This window comes from Calliphora vicina, chromosome 3 (genome assembly GCF_958450345.1).
Source record: "Calliphora vicina chromosome 3, idCalVici1.1, whole genome shotgun sequence".
Taxonomy (NCBI): Eukaryota; Metazoa; Arthropoda; class Insecta; order Diptera; family Calliphoridae; genus Calliphora; species Calliphora vicina.
This window is the reverse complement of record NC_088782.1, coordinates 5,559,353-5,587,100: the sequence shown is the minus strand read 5'-3', so window position 1 is coordinate 5,587,100 and position 27,748 is coordinate 5,559,353. Positions and strand designations below refer to the sequence as shown.

The 27,748-nt window shown below is 27.7% G+C and overlaps 1 protein-coding gene across 4 annotated transcripts in view; it reads right to left on the bottom strand.

Moving 5' to 3' along the window:
* Rdl (Resistant to dieldrin) overlaps window positions 1–27,748 on the bottom strand; it is a 120,273-nt gene that overhangs the window by 71,979 nt on the left and 20,546 nt on the right. For 2 of the 4 annotated variants that reach the window (XM_065505575.1, XM_065505574.1), the window contains exons 2-3: window positions 4,178–4,275; window positions 3,698–3,765 (exon numbers count right to left, since the gene is read on the bottom strand). In XM_065505575.1, the coding sequence (XP_065361647.1) occupies window positions 3,698–3,765; window positions 4,178–4,275 (166 nt within the window). The remainder of the gene's footprint in view (window positions 1–3,697; window positions 3,766–4,177; window positions 4,276–27,748) is intronic. The other 2 variants (XM_065505577.1, XM_065505578.1) reach the window with 1 other exon arrangement.

Below are 27,748 nucleotides of genomic sequence, written 5' to 3'. Positions count from 1 at the left end.
AGCGTTCCGTAGCCCCCAAAGAATTTAAATACATGATTCATACATCAATATATCCGCTATAGACCCTGTTCAGTTGCTATTTAAATCGTCCCAAAAAAGGCTGAGATATTAGCAATAACCAGGATAAACTCGATTTGTGAACTACTTTTGATCTGTGTATATCTGGATTACTAAGTCATTAATATAGACAATATGGATATCCAAAAATAGTTATTTCAAAGACCATTGCAACGACGTATATAACGCCATAGCAATGGGTTAAAATCGGAAAAAATATGTTTTCATCCGATTTTTTTTTCACCAACAATTTTTTTTTAAAAATTAAAAAAGAAATATAAAAATTTTTTTCCCATACAATTTTTTCACTAATAAATTAAAAAAAAAAAAATAAAAATGATGAAAATTTTTTTTTAAATTTATTAGTAAAAAATTGTATGTAGAAAAAAAATTTATTGTTGAAAAAAATCGGGAGAAAAAATTTTTTCCGATCTTTTTATACCCTTCACCTTCGTGAGAAGGGTATATATAAGTTTGTCATTCCGTTTGTAATTTCCACAATATAATTTTCCGACCCTATAAAGTATATATATTCGGGATCCCTATAGATAGCGGAGTCGATTAAGCCATGTCCGTATGTTTGTTGAAAACAATTTTCTGAAGACCCCAGATATTTTCGGCATGCAAATTTTCAATAATTCTGTCAGACATGCTTTCGAGAAGTTTTCTATTTAAAATCAGCAAAATCCGTCCATCAATAACGGAGATATGAGCGAAAACCGGGACAACCTCGATTTTTGATCTATATCTGGATTACTAAGTCTTTAATATAGAGAATATGGATATTTAATGATAGATATTTCAAAGTCCATTGCAACGATGTAGATAAAGCTACATAAGTTGGACCTACAATGGGTCAAAATCCGGAAAAATATTTTTAACCCGAATTTTTTTTTCATCAAAAATTTATTTTGTCATAAATTTTTTTCCAAAAAACTAAAAAAATTATTTTAAAAATTTTTTTAAAAAAATTTTGAAAAAACTTTTTTAAAAAAAATTAAAAAACTATTTCGAAAAAAAAAATTTTAAAATTTTGGAAAACAATTAAAAAAAAAAAATTAAATTTTGTTTACCTAAAAATATTTAAAAAAAATTATTTTAAAGTATAGTTTGGTGTAGGATATATAAGATTCGGCACAGCCGAATATTGCTCTCTTACTTGTTGTTGTTTTCATTTAGTTTTTTTACTATCGCATTCTCGCCATTTAGATTTTTTTATAACTGAGTTAGGACTTTGACAGGAGAGTTCCGCTCTATATATATTTCTCTATGATATTATATTCTTCTAAATTTTATTCCTATTTATGGATTATTCCTTTTTTCAACATCTTATTTTTTATTTTATCTTAATAAAATAAGCTATGCTGCAAATTGTTAATTGTTTACAGATTTAAAAAATAAATTTCTATAAGATTCGTTTTAAATTCAGGAAGAACTCAAATGTTAAAACATTTACATTATACCGTTTTTTGTAAGATATTTTTTAGGTATTTCGTGTAAACAATAATAGTTAAGTCATAACGGATCGTAATCAGACAAAATAAACATTCAAAAAAGATATACATATTAAAAATTGGTTCGACAGTTTTCGGAAAGCTTTCTCATAGCCAAGTGATTATTTAAAATTGAAACCACTGAGCCATATGAGATGAATATGGCCTTCACAATCACAATCGATTTTTTCACTTGAATCGGTCGTAGAGATCTCAACTCAAAACTTCATAAAAATATTAGAAGTACTTGCAGAAATGTGATTGAAGGCGATACAAATAATTAAATTAACTTCGTCCCGAAGATTGAGTAATTAAGTAAATTTCTTACATTACATTTTTCGATTACAGAATGAGTGAAATAATTGTGTGCTTTTTCTATGTAAATATACATACTTTAAATTACTTTATTTTGTTTGTATTACAAATGTGAAACTAAGCAGAAAATGCTGATTGATTTTTAGCTAAAAGTGCTAAAATAGCTAAATATATGTATGTTTTTATAATTATTTGAAATTAACTAAAATTGAAGATAGAAAAACCAATTAATCCAATAAGATTTGCGTAAATTTGGAAATGTAAATAATGACGAGGAGGACAAATGATACAAGTGAATATTTTAGGGCTTAACAAACAAACTGGCTAAACTAACTGAAGGATGTTTTGATTTATTGATTAACTGATAGATTGATTGATTGTTAAATTAATGATGGATTGATTGTATGAAACCAAGACGAATGAAAACCAAATCAAACTCTTAGCCTTTTTTTTATTTATTTATTTTAATTAGTTTTGTTTTATTTTATTGTATTTTATTTTATTTAATTTAATTTTTTCGTCATTAAAATGGAGTAGAGATCAAATGTTTATGTGTAGACTCTTAAATGCTTTTTGTAGCTCTTTTTTGCTTAAAGCTGTTTCCCAAAATAAAAATGTAAAGCTGATAAAATATCTTATTTAATTAAGATTAACTAGTTAAATAAGTAATATTTGTGGTACCTATAAATGTGGAAATTATAATTCGAAATATAGATTAATTGAAATCATAAAATATCAAGCTGAATTAAAGAAAGAGTTCTCAAGGAGTTTTCAAATAAAAGGGAACTTAAAATTGGAATAAAATGTGGATAAATGTTACAATCGAAATAGCGCCAATGAGCAGTATTTTTTGTCTTTCTTTGACTGAATTTAGTAATGAGTTGGGGAGGTTAAGGATAAATTATCTGTTTCGTTTGGTAGTTAAAGGTTGTGGTTTTATTTTTAAGGAAATGAAGTAGGACTTTGTTACTGCTTAGACTACTAACTAAACAAAAAAAAGAAATGTAGGTGTTTAAACTAATTTATTGGCTAAGGTGAGTTTGGTAGTAAGTAGTAAGTAGTATTTAGTAAGAGTGGAGGTGTTCAAAACTAAAACATTCTAATAAAAGAGTGCTGGTATGTTCAACATGATTTTGTTTATTATTATTTTATTTATTTCTTTTTTAATGATCAAGAAAAGAAACCATTGATTTTGTATTGTTGTATTAGTTAAAAAGAGTTACATAGCAACACTATAATAATAATTACAATTATATGAGAAGAGATAAATTCAAAAAAAACCCTAATAATTATTTAAAAAAGTAAATCTTGAGTAGTTAATTTTTATATGATTTGATTGTTTGTTGGTCCATTCAGAAGAAGTTACTAATTGAAAAAAATATTCCATTTATTTATAAGAGGAATTCCGTAAATTAAAACAGGAAACAGAAAATAAAACAAAAACAAGTTAAGTTACAAGTTCAAATGATAAGAAATACACAAATGGAAAATAAATCAAACAAGACTGGCTGTTTTCATTAAATAACTTAAAAATTGCATTAAAAGTATTAAAAGTGTTGTTAAATTTGTTTCTTCATTTTTTGTTTTTTTAATATTAAGAACTTTGAAACACTAAAACACAAACTAGTTTTTTTTTGGTTTAAGAAAAAATTGAGCTCAAACAAAATAAAACACAATTCTAAATAGTTAAAGGAAACCAAATAATAATAAAAAAAACTGAAATTAAAATAAATAAATCGAGTTTTTTATAAAATGTAAATAAATATTTGAAATTAAAAAAAAATAAAAAAACGAAAGACGAGTACAAGGTACATTTATTTTAAATTATGTACCATTTTAACTTCTGATAGCGAGCTGATCGATAGCACATACATGGTGACACCAACTTCAACAGGAGGTCCTGAAATCAGGTATCAATCAATATCAATGCTAAATACAATAAATTAACAATTTTGTTTAAAAATTTCTTGAGAAAAAAACATAAAAATAACCTAAATTTCAACATAAAAAATTTATTAAAAAGGCATTTTTCTAGAGGTAAAATGAGAACATACAGTGTCCAGATGTTTTTATGAATTTTATAACTTGTTAGATAACCTTCCTAATTCCTACATATTTTAAACTTTTTCATTTAAGTTTTTTTTTTTTTTTGATGATTTTTAAAAATATTTATGATTTGTTTCAGTATTTGTGTGTATTTGCTGTTTAGGTCCATAGCTATGAACATTTGAATAGTATTTGTTTGTTTGTTAGTTACTGTTTGATGAACATTAGTGTGTGTGTGCTGAGGGATATTTATGTTTTGTACTTACCACCATAGTTGGGTCTTACTCTTTTGTCATAACTGACACTAAAGGAATCCAATATGGCGGATATATTTACATCGCCCAGCATACTACCGCCAGCGGTTCTAAAAATATATAGAAAACAAAAAAAAACATATTAACATTTGTTAGTCATTTGATTAAATACGAGTATTTGTTGTATAAATGTTTCTTTAATAGATTATTTGTATTAATTACTTGTCATTTACATTTGCCTGATTAATTATGGTGATTAGTTTGGCCTACAAAGATTAATATAAATAATTATCAATCGATGTAAATACAATTTTGGTGTTTTGTGTATTTAAATAATTTATTAAAGTTTATTTTAATAAATAAAGTAAATATTTGTTTACAACATATTTTTTACCATTTATTATAGGTTATCCACAACCTCATAATAGGTCTGTTCATTTACTTTCCCAGTAAATACTTGCAACGAGAAAATAAAATCCAAATTTACAAAATTACTCTCTTAAATTCTCAAAAATAGTAAAAAGTAAATGAACGCTTTTCCAGTAACAATTGTTTTATACACACAATTTTCTTATTTTGTTCCTTTTAAAATGTATAAATACTCAAATTTTCTTCAATTTTATTGAAATTTTTTTTGTTTTGACATTTTTTCACCACAAAAATAAAATTTTAAATAAATAAACAATAACACAAAACATTTGAAATATAAGTTGCTAACTATTACGAGTTCAAAAAAGAACTTGTAATAGTTTGCAACGAGAGAACACTCTTTAAAATGTATACGCTCTTGATTTTGTCTCTACTTGCAAGTTTTTGAGTTGATGAACGCTTTTCCAGTAACAATTGTTCTAACTAGTAACAACTTTTAGTTATTGAACTTAGCTAATGTGTTACATTTTCAACAATCACAATAGAACAAAAACCTTACCATTTATGCCATTTTCTATTATTTGGCTTCTAATTTAACAATTTTAATCAAAAAATACAAAAATTATTTCATTAACACAGACTAACTTCAAAAACAAAAAAAAAGAAAAGCTGTTTAAAAAGTGCTGCCTATCTAATCCTTTGATAAAATTGAGGATAACATATGTAGCATATTTTCGGGGTTTTAGAGTAATATTATTTGAAAAAAACGCGTTATACGCTTACAAAACTACATTTTTTCAGAACAGAAATTTCAAGGACTGAGATCGAAAAATTATTAACACACGTTTTTCATTAAAACTTTTAACCCAAGTATTATTTTATTTTTTTTTGATCTAGTTACCTTTGTAAAGCATGTAATTTATTACATTTAATGTCAATTATATTCATTTGTTGTTAATCTGATTAAAATTAATCTGAAAAAAGAAAGAAGTGTGTACTAAAATTATGAAATATTTTTAACAAAACCCAACTTGTACCTACAAAAAGTTGGCCAAACAATAAAAGTTTGCCGTGAAACTGTTTCCAATGTTATTAAACAGTATTGGGAGAACTTGTCCCTTGTTAGAAAACCTGTTTCAGGTAGAAGGAATAGTCCACATGAAGTTTTTTAATGCCAAAAAATAGAAAGCATTTTCAAAAGATATCCGGTAGGCAGTCCGGTTAGCTCAGTACTCTGACTATTTGGTACGAAATGTTAAAGCCAATGCAGGTATAAATGTTTCTTTAATAGTTCCAGACAGGAACGCTGCTAAAAATTGAGAGGCCAAATACAGAGCACGGAAATTGAAGTCAAGTTTTATAAAAAAATATTCCTGCTGCATAATAGATGACGAAATGAATGTTCTGGCAATTTTTTCGCAGCTTCCAGGTCAACATTTTTATGTTGCTGATGATCGAGGTAATGCTGAACAAAAGTTTAGGACCCAAAAGCAGACAAAATTTCCCAAAAATTTATTAGTATGGCAAGCAATAGGAGAATGATAAAATATTAGAATCCAAACATTTGTTACAACGGGCTCTATAAATATCGAAATTTACATCAATGAATGTTTTCAAAAATTCATAAGACTTCGTAATGTGTCCACTTATTTTTGGCCTGATTTGGCAAACTGTCCCTATGGTAAGCAATCCCTTGAGTGGTAGAAGAACAATAATGTGCTATTTGTATCAAAAGAGGCAAATCTTCCAAATTGCCCGGAACTTAGGTCAGTGGAGAGATATTGGGCTCTTGTTAAAAGAGAAGAGCAAAAAAAGGTGTCCAAAAGGGTGGTAGATTTTAAACGGAGATGGACTAAATGTTCGAACAAAGTGACAGAAACCTTTCCGGTAAAGGTTCAAAAATTCAATACTAGTGATTAGAATTATAAAAATAATTTCAATCAAATAAAAACAAGTAACAGAGCTATATTCGGCTGCGCCGAATCTTATATACCCTTTACCAAATTATACTTTAAATAAAAATTTTAAATATATTTAGGAAAATAAAATTTAAAAAATTTTTTTTTTAAGTTAAAAATATAAAAAAAGTTAAAATTTATTTTTGAAACAAATTTTATAACAAAACAATTAGTTTGGGTGAAAAAAATTTGGGGTAAACAATATTTTTCCCGATTTAGGTCCGACTTACTTTGGTCTAATATACCCTGCACTGTGGCTCATATCTCAATTTCATCGGCTAAAAGTCCAACTTTTTGTTAACTCCGATTTCAAAAATTTTAATGCCATTTAATAGTAAACACATTGAAGCTAAGGTAGCCAAAAAATTAGATAAAAATATTGTCAATTGTGTGTGAGGCATGCTGCTAAAATCAAATATTTTATGTCATTTTATAAAAAATGTGATTTTTGTAAATTTGATCAGAAGTAAATTATCATTACTCGCAAACTATTATCGATAATTGGATTATTTTTTGTTGTTATATTATTAGGATAGTCTTTAAGTACTGGTATGATTTGTCACTGTACCCTTTACACCTGCTGTGTTATTACATTTTTTCTCAGGTACTATAATTTAGTCAAATTTGAATTTCAGTGGAATAAAAGTGCTTAGGGTCAAAAGGGGTTAAAAAAATTTTACTACCAGGAGAATAGCCAAAGTATCCTCTTTAAGCCCATATATACTTGTTGACCTGTTTTGACCTGTTTGTTGAACACTTTTTTCATTTGAATGAAATTACTCCCAAATTTTTTTTCTATTTTTATTCTACATTACCATGTGACTGCCGCAAAGTACAAGTCGCAATTTTGAAGATATTGCAATAAAATTTGGTACATACATTTTTTTCGGCCCGATGACGAAGCCTATTGACTAAAATGGGTCCATTATATCACCTAGCACCCATACAAATGTTCTCCTGAAATTATACTTTGTCGGTCGTAAATGGTTAATTTATATAGGTATCTACACAAATTTTGCTCCAAATAAGTTTTATATAAACTGAATTAATGTCACCTAATTCCCATATAAGGCCCGATTCCAAAAATTACTTTAACGAGCATAAATCTCTTAAAAATTGTGGTATAAACACAAAATTCAACACAAATAACTCACGCGACCTAATTTAATCTTAAATTGCTCAACAACTGCTGAACCAATTTTAATGAAATTAAAACTGGAGAAAAACTCAAAACTCCATCAAAAAATTTCTAAAATATCTCTAACGGTTCAAAAGTTACAGACTTTTGGCCGATGAAAAACGATAATGAGCCACTGTGTGCCGTTATATCTATTATTATCATATTGTCTACACTAATGACTAATTTAGATATAGATCAAAAATCGAGGTTTTTTTTCCTTATATCTCAGCCATTTGTGGGCCGATTGTATCGATTTTAAATAGTAACCGAGCTGGAAGAATTCCCGATATATTGATTTATGAATAATGTATTTAAGTTATTTCGGGTTTATGGAAAGTTGATACTTTGAAAGAATTTATATAGTAGGAATGTATAAAAATAAAGGCTAAAAATTTAAAAAATTTCTATTAATAAAATAGAGCTTAGGCCTCTTTATTTGCAATTAAATTCGACCAATACTATAATGATAAAATTTAAGTATATCAAAATTTTACAATTGAAGTGTTATTGTATCCCGAATATGTTTAAATTTTTAAAATATATCTATTGATTACTATTCCAAATCTTTATAAAAAAGTTAGGAAAGTTTCAGCAGCTGTCAATCAACAACATCAGTTCACTATAATTACACAGTGCAACAGTGAAAAAAACACACGATCATGACAGTATAGATTCGACTCTACTACCAAAGGGTAGTAAAACCCTATACTCAGTTTGCCCATTTTGGTGACCGATTTTTTTTTATGGGCCCCCAAAGTTTCTGAAAATCAGTGGGGCCTCTAAAAAAGGTGTCATCAGGTTTTGGTTAACAGCTAATTCAGACTTTGTGCTACGGCTTAACTTTATATGGCAATAATATAGCTAAGAGTCCGCCAAATAAATTTTGTTAAAATTTGTTTCCAAAAAATAGCTTTTTCGTGCACTTTTGTTGAAAAAATATAGGAAGAAAATTTTTTTTTTTTACTTTTTTTAGAATAACTTCCAGGGACTCCTAATTTTTCAATAACAATATCTCGCAAAGTTGTAGCTACGGTAAATTTGAATAACTCTCGTGAACATATCAAAGCAATCCGAACATACCTAGGTATTCTAAATAGCTGTCAAAAATCACTTTGTAGCTTAAAATTTGTAGTTTTTTACTAATTTTTGACTCTAAAACAATAATTTTTTGTTAAAAATGTATGTTCGAGTGTATACTTCTCTATTGTGCTGGAATAACGAAGAATGGGCAAATCATTATCGGTATGATCCGGGCGCATAACTTTATCCAATCTTGATCATGCAAGACCGGCTTGATGCAAGATATGAAAAAACTTTAAAATTTTTGAAAGTGGGCAAGGTTTGTGGAACTTCTGAAGTGTAAATATAAGCTTTTTATATAAGTTTTTGATATCGGTGGAAACCTAATGACTTAAAGATTGACATTTTAGTGAAATGAATAATTTTGTGACGTCATTTACCTTAAAAACTAATAATATTTTAAAATGGTGATTTTCCATCAAGAAAAATAAAAACTTTGAATTAATGTAAAATTTGAACAGTTACAGACATCACAATAAAATTTGGAAGTAATATAGACCTAAATATTCGTAAGTCAATGGCATCACTAATGTTGCCATTCTTTGTTTTTAAACACCGAAATTCCTAAAACGGCGAAAATTTGTTCCAAAAACTAAGTTTTTTTTTAGAAAATAGCCCACTTTGACGTTATTTACAGCATGATAGTAAAAACGTTCTGTATGTATATAAACAACATATGGGGCTATACAAATGTGATGAGCTTTTGAGGGTCGGTGTTTTGCGTTTTTAGAATTTTTTACTCAAACCTAATTTTTTTTTTCAAAATTGCCCAAGTTTGGATAGGGCTGGGGGGTACAATGTCCGCTTAAGTTAGTCAAATGTTACCTTATATGTTTTTGCATTAAGTTCTCTTTCCAGATCATAAAAAAATTTATATAGTCCCGAAGAAAATTAGTTTTTTATAAAAGAAAATATATGGGGACTTTTTTGGGAAAAAACTTAAAAAACACACGCATACAAAGTTGAAATATATAAAAAGATGCTTCAACTTTGGATGCGTGTAACTTTTTATAGGGACGAAATAATTGTTATCAGATTTGTTTTATTTTCTTTAGAATTTTATCGCAAATATACGTCATATATAAAAAAACAAATTTCGACCTTTCGTAGCCCCATCAAATTTAAAATACGAAAAAAAGATCGGGCAAAATTTAAAAAATATTAAACCCAAATATCTCTTGAACTAAAAGAGATAACTACAGATAAAATCATATTTTTTGTAGACCTTCTCAAGGTCTATCTATATTTGAAATTGCAGCTCATTCGGATCATAAATGACTTTTTGGCAATTTTTTTATAAATGTGTGACATTGAAGGTCCACCCACTGATCCCCATTCCGAACACCTCAGCCGAGTAAATAATACAGCACAACATAGAAGTGTGGACTTGATAATACTATTTTTACAAAAAAATCTTTGTTTTAGCGTCAAAAAATAGGAAAAACGTAAATTGTTAAGGTACAAAGTGATCTTTATGTGCTATGTAGAGTGACTAGACACATTCAGAATGCATTGATATGTTCACAAGAGTTATTCAAATTTACCGTAGCTACAACTTTGCGAGATATTGTTATTGAAAAATTAGGAGTCCCTGGAAGTTATTCTAAAAAAAGTAAAAAAAAAATTTTCTTCCTATATTTTTTCAACAAAAGTGCACGAAAAAGCTATTTGTTGGAAACAAATTTTAACAAAATTTATTTGGCGGACTCTTAGCTATATTATTGCCATATAAAGTTAAGCCGTAGCACAAAGTCTGAATTAGCTGTTAACCAAAACCTGATGGCACCTTTTTTAGAGGCCCCACTGATTTTCAGAAACTTTGGGGGCCCATAAAAAAAAATCGGTCACCAAAATGGGCAAACTGAGTATAGGGTTGTACTACCCTTTGGTAGTAGAGTCGAACCTATACTGTCATGATCTTGTGTTTTTCCAAAAGTCTCCATTTGTTGCATAGTGTTATTTATTTACTAATAACTAGTATTTCTCACAGCGCTCTGCTTTCGCATCTGTAAATTGCCTGTTTCGAAGTGGAATAATATTTGATATTTTGTGCTCAATATTTTCCTAAGTAGTTGCCACCCTAAAAACTACTGGGATTTGAACTCATGCACGTGTGTGCGTATTGTTTTATGTTTATGGCATAAGAAACTATTTTCAAACTTTACAATATTGATGAAACTTTACAATACTATTAATAATGGTAAAGAAAAGCTATTGAGAGCGAGGGTGTAGTAGCAGTAGAAACTGATATAAGAAATAAATTTAAAAAGTAACAAACTGTAATACACTTTAACAAACACTGTCAATAAATTTTGACAAGCTGTGCCTTGTTGTTAGTTGTTGTAAGTCATTTTGTTAGTTCTTACATTTATTTAAAAGCTGTTGTTTTAGTTTTTGTTTCTCGTTTCTTGTTTCTTTTTTCATGTTTCGTTTCTTACACTGAAAATATTATTGGCAACTGTTTCCGTCTTGTGCCAACTTATTTTCCATAACTTTAACTATTATTTTTTTCATTTTATTACGTTGGTTGTGGGGTTTTGTTGCCTTTTTTTTGGTTTTTATTGCTTTTCTTTTGGTTTCAAGTTTTTGTTTTCCGTTTAATACGAGGGTGAAAGTAAAAGATTCTTTGAAATTTTTTTTCAACAATGAATTAAAACAATATACTTTAAATTATATTATTCTTTGAGTTATTTCTATTTGCAAAACTGATTAATTTAAGATAACTTAATCTATTTATTTTAATATAAGCTTATGTTGGCTAAATAAAACTTATGTATTTCAAAATTTTGTGTGCAAAGCCACTTATTATACCCAGCTCGTAAAACAAAAAAAACCTAAAAGTTTATAACATGCTTGGAATTACCAAACAAGCGAAATTTAATACATGACAAAATAAACTGGGTCATATAGTGATAAATTATAGGAAGTATTCACTTTTTTGTTAGTTTTTATGTTTCTTTTTTTTTGCTAAAAAAATTGCCAGTATTTATATTAAAGGCAAAAAATATTTAAAAATACTTTGGTTGTAATTGAATGATTGATTTATTACTATTGAGTCAGCTAATTTTTAAACAAAAAATTGTTCACTTCAATTCAGCCAGCTATATGACGGCGTATACTTAATATTAAAGTATGTTTGTAAATAAATATTAATCATAGGCTTAGGTTTTTGGAAATGCAATATGTATTAATCAGGGTATTCAATCGAATAATTTCTTACGAATAATTCTTCGTACAATTTAAAAATTACCATTTTCGAATAACGAATTATTCGAACAATTTTATGTAGAATAATTGAATAAAATTAATAAACATAGAATAATATATCCATAGAAGCGTTACTGAGAGGGAGAAAACCTAAGTCTGTTGTCAAAAACCTAAGTCGTGAGAATGTATTAGTACATAGTTTTGATATTGTATTGGTGCCTTTTTAATTTTCACCAGACTCACAGAGTTGTATAAAAATGTTTAAATTTTAATTTATTTAAATTTTCTTCTATTTTTAATGCCAAAAATTGAAACTCTGTTCTATAAATTAAATTCCACCACAAATAAAATTAATTGTCAGAAATTAATAAAAAATATTTTTTTTCGTTTGAGCATAATTAACGTGTTTCGGCAAAAAAGTGTCCTGAAAAGTATTCAAAAAAATGCCAAATGTAGAAGTGTAATAAAGTGGTTTCTATTTAATCGGAATATCGATGTTAAAATTTCAAGTATTTGTATGTGTTTAATTCTCTCACAAGTATGTTGAATTCACATATCACAAGTACGTGCGAAGAGAGTAATTATTTTACTCTCAGTTGCGCCTCTAGTTGTACCCTATGTTAATAAATCTATATAAATATACTACATATTTAAATTTATTAAATTGCTTAAAATTTTTCATAATCCCAAATTTAATAAATAATAATGACTTACAAAAATTATAATGTTTCTGAAATTAGACAAATAACTAAAGATAAAGGGAGTCTTTCGATCACTGTAGATGAGTGGACCAATAGCTCCTTCTATAAATATATAAATATTACTGCAAGAAGTTACAATTCTAAAAACAAGTCTTTCAAAATGTTTAATTATACCCTACACCACCATAGTGGGGAGGGTATAATGCGTTTGTGCAGATGTTTATAACGCCCAAAAATATTAGTCTTACACGCACCTTAAAGTATACCGATCGACTTAGAATCACTTTCTGAGTCGATTAAACGATGTCCGTCCGTCCGTCTGGTCGGCTGGCTGGCTGTCCATGTAAACCTTGTGCGCAGAGTACAGGTCGCAATTTTGAAGATATTACGATCAAATTTGGTACATATTATTTTTTCGGCCCAAGGACCAAGCTTTTGAAACTGGCTGAAATCGGTCCATTATTTTACCTAGCCCCCATATAAATGTCCTCTGGAAATTGGACTTTATCGGTTATAATTGTTTAATTTATACATGTATCTCCACAAATTGCGCTCCAAATAAGTTTTATATATACAAAATTCATGTCACCAAATTTTGTTACGATCGGTCCATAAGTAGTCATAGCTCCCATATAGACCCGTTTCCGAAAATCACTTTAACTTGCATAAATCTCTTAAAAATGCTGGTATATACACAAAATTCAACATAGCTAACTTTAATATAGACATAAATCACACGACATAATTACATGGTGATCGGTCCATAATTGGTTATAGCTCCCATATTAGAGCCACTTCCAAAAATCACTCAAAAATATAAATTATTTAAATTTTAAAAGAAAAATGTTTTTGCTCTTTTACTTAGTGTAGGGTATTATATGGTTGGGCTTGACCGACCATACTTTCTTACTTGTTTTGAACTGGAATTGGTTTCCGATGAAAAAGTCATTGATTTGAGTAACCCTTTGTGGTAAATTTCATTAAAATCCAAGTTGTCAAATCCGAAAATGGCAGTTTTCTGTCCGGAAACTAAAGACTTTGCTAGTCAATTGTTTTGTAGATTGTTCAGAAGGGAATCTGATCAGAATATTTCGGAAGAAAATTTAATGATGGACTTTGTTTTTTGGAATGTTTTTTAACATTATCAAGACTTGAGTTGTTAACTGTAGCGATATTTTTTGTGTTTCGTTAATAATAAAATATTAAAAAAAAACTTCATTCTTTAGTTTTTTTAAAAAAAATTAAATTATTCGAATTATTAGTTTTATTCAAAGAAGAGAAACATCGAATAATTTGAATAACCTATTATATATTTCATGAGTTCTCATAAGATTCTAAGACAATCTGTCCGTCCTACTGTCTGTTGAAAACAAGATAGAGCCCAGATGCAAGGAGCTAGCAGGCTGAAATCTTCCACATTAGCAGCAGCTAATGCAAGTTTTTCGAAATTTTATTTTTATTTTAAGATCGGAGTTTTTTTTTTTACCAATTTTGTTAAACAAATTCATTTTAACTGGATTCAAATGTTGAATGTCTTAGTGCTGGTCTTATAAGTGTAACAATATAATCTATGCCTTATTGACGCCACTTGACATTAACAAGTGTGTGAGTTTTTTCTTTGTATGTATGTGCATGTGTGTGTATTATTACATAAATTTTACTACCATTCAAGCATAATATTAGTTTTCTGTTAACTGCACTCAACAACTTAAGGCTCATTTGCATTAAGTGTCCTTCAATTGTACAACTCTATACATAAACACAAACTACTACTGCTACCATACACATTTACACATATACTGTGTATATACAAAAATATTAATGTAAGCATGTGTGTATGTTTGTGTTCAAAACACAAGCGCCATATATTAAATGGAATTTTATTGCTAAGGAAGAGGATATAAAATACACACACGCACACACAAACAGCAGTCTTAAGAATTTATTTATTCACAGAGAAAATAAATAAAATAAATGCTTTTAAATGCAATAAAAATATATGTATGTAAATAACAAAATGAAGGAAAAATTTGAAAAATTTCATTTCAAAGAAGTTTGAAAAAGATTTAGATTTTTTTTCAGGCATAAGAAAATAGTTCAAGTTTTTGGTTTAAAGAATAATATTGAAAAGATAATTGATTACTTTTGTTAACAAATCTTTAGGTTTAAAATAGGTGATTTTATTTAAAAAATATTGAGGCTTTCTGTTATAAATTACTAGTTCTAAGTAGCGTGTACTTCTTTTTAGTTCATTAATATATTTAGTGGATTCAAACGGTCTGCTATTAAGTCATATTGTCATAATATCATAATATATTATGATATTTTAAACAAATTTTTGTTGTGTTTCAAACAAACTAATAAGACTTTTTGAACTGTTTTTATTGTTTTTTCATAAAATAACACTTTTTTGTTTGAAGCACAACAACAATTAGTTTAAACTATCATAATATATTAGGACATTATGACAATATGAGATAATAGCAGACCGTATGAATCCCCCAATTATGTATATGAATTTTTGTTTTTAATATCTGATACGTCATTTTGAAGTGAACATATCTGTTATTTACTCTGACTTAGTTATTGAGCATTATAGTGAAAAAAAACAAAGCTTTGTTTTGCTTCGAAAATGTACAATATTGTACCAACAAATATACATACAATGTCTGTCTGGTTATTGAATGCCTTTTTCCAAAGGCCCCATCTGTATGTAGGTTGTGCTTTAGAGAATTGAAAAGCTATTGAAATTCAGCAAAATCATTTTATATATTAATAAACAAATTAAAAAAATACGAAGGTAAATACGATGGCCTTGGCAGCCAGTGCTATTTATATATATTAATTTTATATTTATATATTTTTAATATCAAATAAATAAATAAGTGGGATTTCACGTCAAGTGAACCAACTTTTAAAATCGATATCTTCCGATTGGGCTGAATTTGCGCCAAGGTTAGACCTATTGGATAGTAATTCAGACACAATTTTTCAACAAGATCAGTCAAGAACTCTCGGAGTTAGATGGGTTCAAAATTTGGCATTTTGGCCAAACATGTGATTTTTCTCATCCATGTAACTTTTTACCTATTGCTCTTAGCAAAATGTGTCCCAAATAGTTTAGATAGCTATTTCTTCCATCTTTGGAAAAAAAAATATTAAAAAAAAAATAAAAAAATTTTAATATTTTTTTCAGAAATCAAAAACTTTTTTGATTTATTTTTTCTTCAAATAAAGCATATATATTTTCCTTGGGGACCTATGTGGTCGCTTAGTGGGATGCGAGTGGGATATCTATCAAAATAAATGTTTTGTAACTCAAAATATGCAATTTTTGACTTTTTTTTGGAAAAATCTAACTTTTTTAAAATTCATTTTTTTTTTGCTCAAAAGAAAACTTGGGTCTATTCCTTTAAGACCTATTTGGTTGCTTAGTGGGATGCGAGTGGCATATATAGCAAAATAAATGTTTTGTGACTCAAGATATACAATTTTTGAATACAATTTTTAAAATTTTTTTTTTGCTCAAATAAAAACTTAGGTCCGAAAAATAGCATTAAAAATATTTTTCAATAAAAATCTAAGTTTAACCAAAAATAAAATCGGATTAATAATTTTTCGTTTAGTATAAACAAAGCTAAAAATATATCACTCATCCAAATAAATCATTTTAACTTTGTATTTATTTAATTTTGTAGCATAGTGTTATTGTTTAAAATTCATGCTTGGTCCACCTCCTCAACACAAATCTAAATTGCAGAAGTTTTTAGGTTAAGTGAAGGGTTACAAACAGTCATTTAATTTTTAAGTGACAAGCTTTTGGCATGTCATTGAAATTATCACAACACAGCAAAACATTTTATTAAAAAAAGAGAACAAGAACGAGAACAACAACAAGCCAAATATGATGATGAAAGGAAACACTTTAACCCAGCAAGGAGGTTAAGGCAACAAAGAACAACAACTGCAAAAAAAAAATGTTAAATAAATAAAGGAAATATATGACACAGTCACAGCAAACACAGCAAACATACACATCTATACACACATATAAACAATAATAACAAAAATTTTGTCTTTAAGTAATAAAACTATAAAAAATATACTTTTTTTGATGACATTTATAAAATAAAATAAAAAGAGAATAATAAACGGGAAAAACTGAGATAGCGACACTGTGTGTGTGTGTAGGAAATAAAAAATACAACAATATTAAATGATAACCGCAACAATAACTTTGCAAACGCCCAAAAAAAATATGTTTATTTACAGTTATATAACAGTGGAACTACAGTATAGATATATGTATGTATGTTTTAGAATTTGTGCATTAGGGTGGCTCTTATTTTGCAAATTTCTTTGCTCCTAAAGTATAAAATTTTTCTACTTCATGTAAAAATCGAATGCTGGCAATTTGAGCAAAATCGGATAACGTTATGAGGTTGTGTTTTATGTCAAAGTAGAAATATTTTCCAAAAAATTTTAAATTATATTTTGAAACAAAAAAAAAAAAATATCAGAAATTGTTTTTCCTTTATTTTACCCATATATGTTTAAATATAAAAATTTTCTTTTATAGATTTTATACATATTTCAAATCCAAAATTTTATATTTTCAAAATTTTTTTTTAACGAAATTTCTAAAATTTAAATACATTTTTTCGATACTAATAACTACTAAATGAGTGTTAAAACCGCATTACAAAATATTAAGATCTCAAGTAGATGAAATGTTTTTGTTATAGGCAGGACAAGTTTAAATATGCACAAAAAAATTTAAATAAGTACACAGAGAAAACAGATAGGTGATAGCAACCGAATTTGTTTCTAATCGAATGGTTCTATCTTAGTGACCGAATTTTACAGTTGTGGCTACAATATTTTGGAATGGGTAACTAAAGTTTGGTTGCCTCAACTGAAATTCTTCTTTATCAACTGACTTTCTGTTGTTAGAACTGAAAAATGCTATGTGTGCAACCGAATCATTCGATTGGCAACAAATTCGGTTGCTATCACGAATCTGTTTTCTCTGTGTTGTTTTATATTTCCGTAGAGTTTTTTAGACGATCTTAATCAATTGATTTGTCTCATCTTTTAAACTGCCTAATACTTCAAGCATGTTCCCTAATGTTTATACGATCAGTAGGGAGAGGATGTTCCGGATAAATTTCTCGACGTGTTTCTATTCTACATAAAGCTTTTAAAACCACTTTTTTATCATTTGAATTATGTTTCAAAAACTTCTCCATATGCGTTATGTTTTCTTGGTAAAAAATTGCAATAGATTTTGGAGCATTCATCATGTATGTACATTAACATATAAATAAATTCGGCTTCCAAAATTTAAATAGAATTATCGAAAAGCCATACAATTGTGGAATAACCTTTTTGATTTTTTATAATTTTTTTTTCATTGGGACTCTAAATACCGTGACATTACCTATGTTTCTTCCTTTCTCATCCATTGTTTCGTCCATCGATATCCATATATATTGTTGTTTAATGATTTCTTAATATCTTCGTTACAATTTGTGTAAATCTATCAACGGCTTTGAACACAAGATTTTCGGTGGATCTTAATATTCTGAACATTTGTTGAATAGTTGTTTAATTTTATATTAGTGGTAAACTATTAATGCCCAACAATAACTATCTCAAGCTACCTTAAGTTTTTTTTAATGTATCCAACATTTTGTTAAAGTGCAATTTACTTAAGTTGTCCATAATAACATCCCTGCATGGAATGCAAATAGTGAATTTGTAGTGATTTACTAGTGACATTATCAATAGTACTATTGATCAGATGTACCCCAGCCAATGTAATCTTCTATTGACATTTAACATTAGCTTGGACTTAACAAAATAGTAAAATATGAAAATTAAAAATTACAATACAAATAATAAAATTATATTTATAAAACAAAATAATGAAAAAAAAAAGAAAATATGCAACAAAAATATGCAGTTATGAGTTAAATATGCAAAACTATGCTATAAAACGCGAAATATGCTAAAATATGCAGTAGAGACCAAAATATGCAAAAATATGCACTAACAAAACGATGTCAAAATTCTTAAAATTGTCTGAAATGGATAAATAACTAACTCATATGATTATACGACGCACAGCTAAAAATATGATATTGCATATTTTTGGTTGCCCTGCTTATAACTAACAAATGTATCAAAAAATTAACGTCATTTTAAAGCGTAACAGTTTTCTTTCCAACCCTGTTTAAAAATTTAAAGTCGGACAGAGACTGACTGAGCTACTGACGGACATCACTGAAAACGGGTTTTTTCAGAATAACTTCTGAATTTGAGGGTGTTTTGGAAATTTTTTGACATAATTTGTAATCTACTCAGCAAGCCCTTTAACCTACGCTAGGTCGTTTTCCAAGTTTTTTTTCCATCGTAGCACAGTGATACATGGCTGAATGTAATACATTATCGCGGTTAGCCCATTCACATCATCAGTAGCCTTTTATGTCGAAATTACTATCACTGTAAATATCATCAATTTAACTCACCAGTTTAGAATGAGAAAAATTGAAAATTGATCTTTTTTTTTAAAATTGGAAAAAAGTAGCTATTTTGGTCCAAAATATGTAACCCCTAACTGTTATCCGATTTTGCTATTTAAAGCATCGCAAAGTGGCAAAATAAGCGCCACCCTAGTATGTGTATATTTCAATGTATGCAAGTGGTTAAAAACACCAAAGTATGAGTTTATGTGTGTTTGAGTTTCAGTTTGGTGGAGAGTGTGACTTGTGTCCATTATGTTCAAGTAAGCGAACGAATAAACGGATGGATGCTTCACTTACTTCGTTTTAACAGAAAAGAGAAAAAAAAGCAAAAATTAAGAAAAAAACTGGAAAAAAAGAAATTCAACATTTTTGCCATGTTTTTGGCAAGCAGCTGCTGGATCTTTTGTGTGTGTATATGTAATTATTTCATGTTTTGTAACAGGGTATGTGTGCACAAAAGTGCGAGTGTTTGTGAAGCTATGCCGAGCTGTGTGTGTGTGTTAAACGTGTCAAAATACGTGGCGACGCCCTTAATAACAAAATCTAGATTGCAAACATTTCTTGTAAGATGTAACAGCAACGACAGCAGCAAACTGTAACTTAAATTGTAGGTTTTTGTATGTTTAGGTTTTTTTTTACCAGCAAAAAATAAAAAAAATATATATAAGAGCATGAAAAAAAACAAGCTGCAAATAAAATATAAAAGAAAGATGGAAAAAAGTTGTATTTATTTAAATAAAAGCATTTTCAATGACCCTCATAGGGCCGTACAATCAGTACCATCATCATCGCCATCGTCAGCAGCAACATTATTAGCCCTGCATGTTCTGGACATGTATTTTCTAGGATATTGTAATGTAGGTGTTGTTAAGTATTTATATGTATGTATATGAATGTATGTATGTATCTATATGCGTACTTGTAGTTCCATTTTGTTTTTCTTTTAACTTTTCCTGTTTTCCAAAAAAAAAAAAAAAATCCCTAGAATACAAAGTAATTTTTTGTGTTGTTTTATATTTTATAGCCCTGCATGTTCTGGACATGTATTTTCTAGGATATTGTAATGTAGGTGTTGTTAAGTATTTATATGTATGTATATGAATGTATGTATGTATCTATATGCGTACTTGTAGTTCCATTTTGTTTTTCTTTTAACTTTTCCTGTTTTCCAAAAAAAAAAAAAAAATCCCTAGAATACAAAGTAATTTTTTGTAGTATAATGCATAATGTAATGTAATGGATAATGGCACTTAAAATAACAACACATTAAAGGAATTATTTGTATTATGTTTGAGTGTGTACATTCAATTTCCTAAACTAATAGCACTCACTGTATTGGGACACAACAAGAATTCACTTGTTTTCCTTTCTATTTTTTCTACCATTTCTAAATGCCACAAAAATCTACAAAAAATAATAGAAAATATGTCAATGTAGTTTTATGTGTTAAAACTAATGTTTCTATGTTTTCGTATTTGTTTTATTTAGAATAGAATAGAAAGAAAGAAAAAAAACTTGAACAAATATTTAGATAAAACTTTTATTATACTTAAATTCTGCAGCAATAAAAGCTTTTATTTAATTTTACTCTGCTTTATCCTTAATTCTAGCTCATACTAGAGAGTACACACACACACAAACATACATATATTCAATTATTTCTCTTTTTCTTTCTCTCTTGTCTTTCTACTAAATTGCTCATTTCTAGGTTACACTGTTCTCAGTTGGTTTTTTGGTTTTATTTGTTCTCAACATTGTATAAATTGTGCGTCTTTTGCTAAAACTTATTCGTGCCACACAACCTATTTGTTGTTTGTCTTTACATCTTTTACACTAACTTACATACACAAATAGTTTAATTCTAGTTGTAGATAATAGTTCATAGACAACAACATAAATGTTGCAAAGTTTCGATGTTATAATAATTTAATATTTAATGTGTTTAGTAAAAGGAAAATATTTGTTACAAATCTAGTCCTGTATTATTTAATTAGTTTTTTTTTACAAATATTTATTAGATTTTAGATTATTTTTAAAATATTTAGTTTCCATTAAATTAAAAATATATGTAATTGGATGTTTTATTTGTCAAATAGATTAAAACCACATTTAAATTATTTTTTTTTATATTTTAAAGCCAAAGTTTTTGAGGGATTTCCTATTACCTATTACAGGTAAATAACAAATGAGATATTAAAGGAAAAAATTATTTTAAAAGGAAAATTTTTGAACATATCCTAAAAGGTTTATATTGTATCCATTCCAAAACGGACAATAGTCGTTATTATCATATCTGATTTTAACGAAATTTACTCCAGTTATTATGTGTTGGAAATATTAATCAAATCATAGACCTTTTTTTGTTTTCTTAAACATACTTTAGATTTTTTATGAGGATATACAAGGGGGAAAAAAAAGTTTAAATTTTAAATAATTTGTTTGTCATATTTTGTCGTATAAGTCAAATTTCTTTACTGTTATGAGTTTTAAATATAGCCTATTCAGAATATTATACTCCAAATAATTTTAAAAATACCCCCAAATATTTACTGAAATCGGACGTCGCACAGTGGCGCCCGTAAAACAAGCGAGGTTGCAAAAATCAAAATTTCATGTGCCCCTAAAAAATATTGAATAAAACTCTTTTACAGTAAATTGTCCAAAGATTTCAATAATGCTACTCTTATTACTCTTATTTTATTCAGAAGATATAGCCCTTCAAAGTTGACTGATTTTTAGTTTTCAATAAAACAGAGTAATTTGGTCCGCTTTCAGATACAATATATCGAAAACTATGTAACTGATCCTCATTATTTTTGATTCTTTTGATAGATATATATTTATTAAGAAATTAAAAAATAAAAATTGTACTGTTTGCCCAGGTAAATCGATATTTACTAGGGTATTCAATCGATTAACCGGTAATCGGTTAACCGATTAATTTTCGTCGGTTAACTATTCGAATAATTTAAAAATGACGATTTTCAAATAACAAATAAACCGAATAATTTGTGTCGATTAACCGATTAACCGAAATTCCTTTTTATTGAACCTTATGTAGAAATATAGTTTTAAACACACAAATTTTATTTCTTAACTCGTGAACATTCCCATCTAGCTATAGTTTTTTGAAATATAGTAGGAAAACTGAAACCAAGGTATTTGGAAATGACATTTTTTCTAGAACGTTCTATGATGAACTTTGTCCTAATGGAGAGGTCGACATGGTAATAGACGAAACTGAAGACATAACTGAAACGAGTCTTTTATCCGAACTTAACGAAACTATTAAAGTATTCAAAATCTAAAAAAATCCAAAAATGGTATGATGGAGGATTTTATATGCTTAGAAAAAACTGAGAAATTGGATATTCTTTATCATGCCTTACTTTCGATTTATCCAACATCTACAATCAGTAAGAGTAAAGTTTTATTAAAACTAAAAAAATCATTTAAAAGGAAAGCATTTGAATTATATTCGTTTTTGAAAAGATTGTTTCATAAGATCTCCCTAAAATCATAAAAAACCTCTCATGTGTATATATTTATTTATTGTTTTGTTGAATGGTTATGTTTTGCTTATATAAGTACATAAAATTCGTGTTTTTATTTTCAATTTAAAATTAAAATATAAATAAAAATAATTCGGTTAATCGAATAATTTAAAATTAACCGATTATTAACAGATTAAATCTAAACCCCTATTAATTATTTGCTTGATTAACCGATTAAACCTGATTAATTGAATACCCTAATATTTACCAACTATCCATTTTTTCAATATTTCTCAACTTTGAAGGAAAATAAAAAAATAACTATAAATTTCTATATTTGCCATATTTTCAAAATAAGTTCTTTGATTATTCCAAGCAAAAATTTCCAGCTGCCCGTTCTTACCCCATTTTTTGCTAGAGGTAAAATTTTGAAAAAAGACTGGTCTCAAAAAACCAACCAAAAACTATTTTTTTTACAAATTTTTTTTAAGCTTTTCTGGAATAATTTTAAATAATAAAAACCTTTAAAAAGAAACATAAAAAATTAAAAAATTTTAAAAAATATTTTATTTTACTTTTCCCATTAAATTGATTTTTCCACAAATTTCAAATTTGCTAACCCTGAAAGGCGTAGAACCATTTCCAAACACTCATTTTATCTTAATGGCGCCACTGTGCGTCGTTAACTCTTAAGTCGTGAATGACAAAGTTAAAATTCTGCAATATTTTGAATTTCTAATAAAATTATAGCGAAATATTATTTATTTTTGAGTCGACATTTATGAAACCTGAGAAAAATATACATATCTTAATTATATTAACCTATATTGCCAATTTAGCCATTTTTCGGCTAGATCTAGCTATTTATTTTAATTTAGCCATTTGGCTACATTTAATCTAGCCCTTTCTATTTTAAACATTTCTCGAACATTTTTCGAATTTTTAAAAAATTAAACAATATTTTTTTTATCAAATGACAAAGAAACAGTATTTTTTAAAAAAATATTATTGGTTTTATGAAAACAAGCTGCAAAATTGTTTCCAAAGCAAACACATCACACATATTCAAAAATCAATTTTACATTTCAATAATAGATCCGATTTTGTTTATAAGAGCCTAGAAATTTGTTTGTAAAAAGGAATACATTTTTATTGAAATTACAATTTTTTAATGTGGTAAGAAATATAATATATTTGGGGAATTCAAATGGTCTCCTATTAGGTCGTATTGTCATAAAATATTTTTTTAGTTTAAATAAATTTTTGTTGGGTTTCAAACAAAAAAGTTTTAAACCAATAAGACTTTTAGAACTATGTTTATTGGTTTGTCATAAAATAACACTTTTTTTGTTTGCAGCACAACAAGAATTTGTTTAAACTAAAAAATATTTTACCACATTATGACAATACGACCTAATAGCAAACCGTTTAAATCCCCCAATTATATATTAGTTAAATCGATCTCACTAAATAAAAAGACAATATTTATGAATTTTGTATTCAGTTATTTTCGGTTTTAGCCATTTCTAGCAATTTTTAATTCAAAATCTATCCATTGTCTGAGCTGAAGAGTTGACAACTTTGATAGTAAAAGCCCAAAAATAGAAATTAACCCTCAAACACATTTGGGATCAAAATAACCGCAAACTCTAATGAAAAAATAATATTTCTTTCAAAAATTCCAGTTTAATTCTTCAGTTATAGAATTCATATAACTCAAAAACCTCATATTTAATTTTTTTTTAAAAGAAATGTATGTTGTTGACCAAAACCCCTTCTACATATTGACTATTTAAACAGTTGTTGTGTATATTAGAATGAATAAAGAGTTGTTACCAATTTTAAACTACTTAATGTATTTTAATTGCAATCAAAAGTATCCGGTTTATTTAAAGGAAATAAACCATTGGTTTTAAAATATAAAAGCTTAACAATATCTTCTATATATATAAAAATGAAATGGTCCGAAATTAAAAATTCCGGCTAAAAACGGTTTTTTTGAGTCCAGTCAACTGTAATAAAAAAGCCCCCTAAAGTATGCAGTACAAATTTAGATATTTTATTTGTAAATAAATAAGGGCAGGCAGGTGTATGTGGGTTGGAGAAACTTGAAGAACTATCATTAGTAAATGCCACCGGGCGAAGCCGCGCGGTCAACTAGTTATATAATAATAAGCAAAGTCTTTTCTAGGAGTTATGCAGTAAAGCCGATAAGTGCTTTTTTCTGTCCGCTTTGGGATGTATTCTCCTATATTCTGAAGCTACAGTGAAATTATTTTTGGAAATTTTAAACTTGGAAACTGGCTCATTTAGAAATTATTTTAACAGATTTAAACATTTTTCCATTGTCATCAGGTGTATGCATAATATTGAGATTATTTCAACAGCTCAAACAATTTTTCAAACTTATGTTTAATATGGAATTTAACATCGAATCCATAAGAATATCCATAAGAATATAGAAACATTTTACGGAAATCAAATTAATTTTCTTGTTAGAAAGATAATTCGGTATAGATTGCGATTCTATTAAAACTAAATCCGAAAAACAAATAATAAAAACAACTGGGTAAACATATGTATGTCCAAATGTTAAAATTAATAAAATTTTAAAAAAATTTGTAAAATTCTATTTAGTAAATAATAGTCGAATGCATGTATAAATTAATTTTCAAGTTAATATTAAAAAAATTAAATAAATACAAATTTCGAAGAAATCTATTTTCGAGAAGCAAATACATAATGTTATTTTAAGTTAGTTACATTGGGAATTTCGATTTGAAAACGATTTGGATTAACTATTCAGGACCTATGGAAGGTTGAAGTAGCTCCAATAGACATGGAATAAAAAAACACTCGAATAATTGACAACCCTAGAAAATATGAGAACCCTATAAATAAACCAATCCTGAATGAACATCGAGTGCATAATTTTCGCTTATAATAAGAAATATTAGGCCCTTTAAAATACTGCTTTAATTAAGGATTTACTTAAAGAACTTAAATGGAATATGATTTGCTACTTTAAATTATGATATTTAGTTAAAGCTAGTGAAATAAAAAAACACAATATCTATTAACTAAAGCTATTTATGTTAATTTTGTGTAAATTATTTTTTTATATTTTACCCTACCTCAAGCTCATTAAAAGGCTTAATATTTATATTCTTATTATGCATTTTATTTTGTTCATTTTCAATACTACTTCAGTTTCTTTTTTGTATAACATTTTGTTTTTTTTTTTAGTTCACTCTAAAGATAATCAAACATCTTGAACATTTTCAATCATACTCATTGTAAAACAACAATTTTAACACAATGACACTTAAGACGTCAAGAGTTGTGGGTTTCATTTTGCATTAAATTGTGGCTGACAATGCCAACAGGGAAAATTGAGATGGCTTTTGAGCAGAAGAACAGAAAACAACACAAACCCAAACAAACCAAACCACAAGAAAAAAATAAAAAAAAATCCCAAAGAAATAATAATAATAAAAAAAACAACAACAAAACTAGCACTCGTAAATGTATAAAATGTTTAAAGCAACTAAGCAGCCAGTAGAGCAAAAAACCAAAAAGAGCCTGCTACATCTTGATGAAGAAGCAGAAACGGAAGCAGAAGCAGAACAAGAAGCAAAGGACGATGTTGATGATGTTTTCTGAGAGATACCAGCACTTCACAGCTGGGCGTATGAAGAAAAAATAATAATGTAAACACTGATATACACACACAGCTGGATATGAAATGCTATCATTTATCAATAATTTTTCAGGGCAACATGTTTTTTTTTTTTAATATGAATATGAAAATATTTTCAGACAGACAGACATCTGATGACAAGAAAACAGTTTTTCCTCTTTATTTTCTGCTTTGGTTTTGTTTTCAATCTGAATAGATTAGATTAAAGAAAACAAAAACTCGATATTATATGACTATGTCATTGTTTCTTGCATGTACACTGGTGCATGTTGCTATAAACGCACATTACTTTTTTTAAACAACTTTCAAAAGATGAGCTTAAAATATAAGTTAAGGTGTTACAAATTTGTTCTTTAAATCTTTACTGAATTCACTTTAAATCAAGGTTAACTACCATTACCCCTAAAATACTCTTTCAGCTCAATTACCGTTAAGCTACCAATTACCGGTACCGCTAAAATACCGTTACGTATATATAAGTAAATACTAGGGTATTCATTCGGTTAATGATCGTTCTTTTTTTCTTTTCGAACAATTTAAAAATTTCCATTTTCAAATAACGACTAATTCGAACAATTTTATGTAGAATAATCGAATAAAACGAATATATGTACATTAGGGTGGGTCATAGTAAAAGTTTTTAATTTTTACTTAAACTATAACCATATTTACCTGTATATGAGTTTTTGGCTTCGTAGGATACCGTTAAAGCTGGGTTTCCGCATACACCGTAATCGGCGCCAATAACGAAAACTAAAACTGAAAAACATTGGTGTTCGTCATCGTCTCGTTTCTGAATTGTTTTCGTTTCAGTTAGGTGCGTTGCGGCATAAAACAGAAACGACATTATTTTTTAATTTTGACAAAGTCTATTATTTTTTTCCTCTTCTAATAAAGAAAATTAATTTTTTTTACATTTTGATTTTCTTTAAATTTGAAATAAAAAAATAATTAAAATAACTTCGTTCCTACAGCACCGAAAACAACCTACTTGAAGTTGTTTTCGTTCCGGCCTCAAATGACAGGTTTTCCGTTACTAATCGGTGCCGTTTCGTTCCCAATTTCCGTTGCCGATTTCTGAAACGAACTTTTTTTCGGTGCAAATGTATGAAAAAATATTTTTTTCAAAACTCCATTTTAATATTTAAAAATTTTGTTAAACAAATTTAAGAATTTTTTTGATCATCTCATTTGGAATTTCTTGAGAATATAATAGGAAATAAAAGTATAAAAAATAATACATATATCTCTTACAGTTTTTCCGTTCATGCGATTTAAATTTTGTAATTTTTGGAGAAAAATAAATTATTTGGCAATATTTTGGCGAATGTTCTCAATTTTCTTACTGTTATGAATTTTAAGTAGAA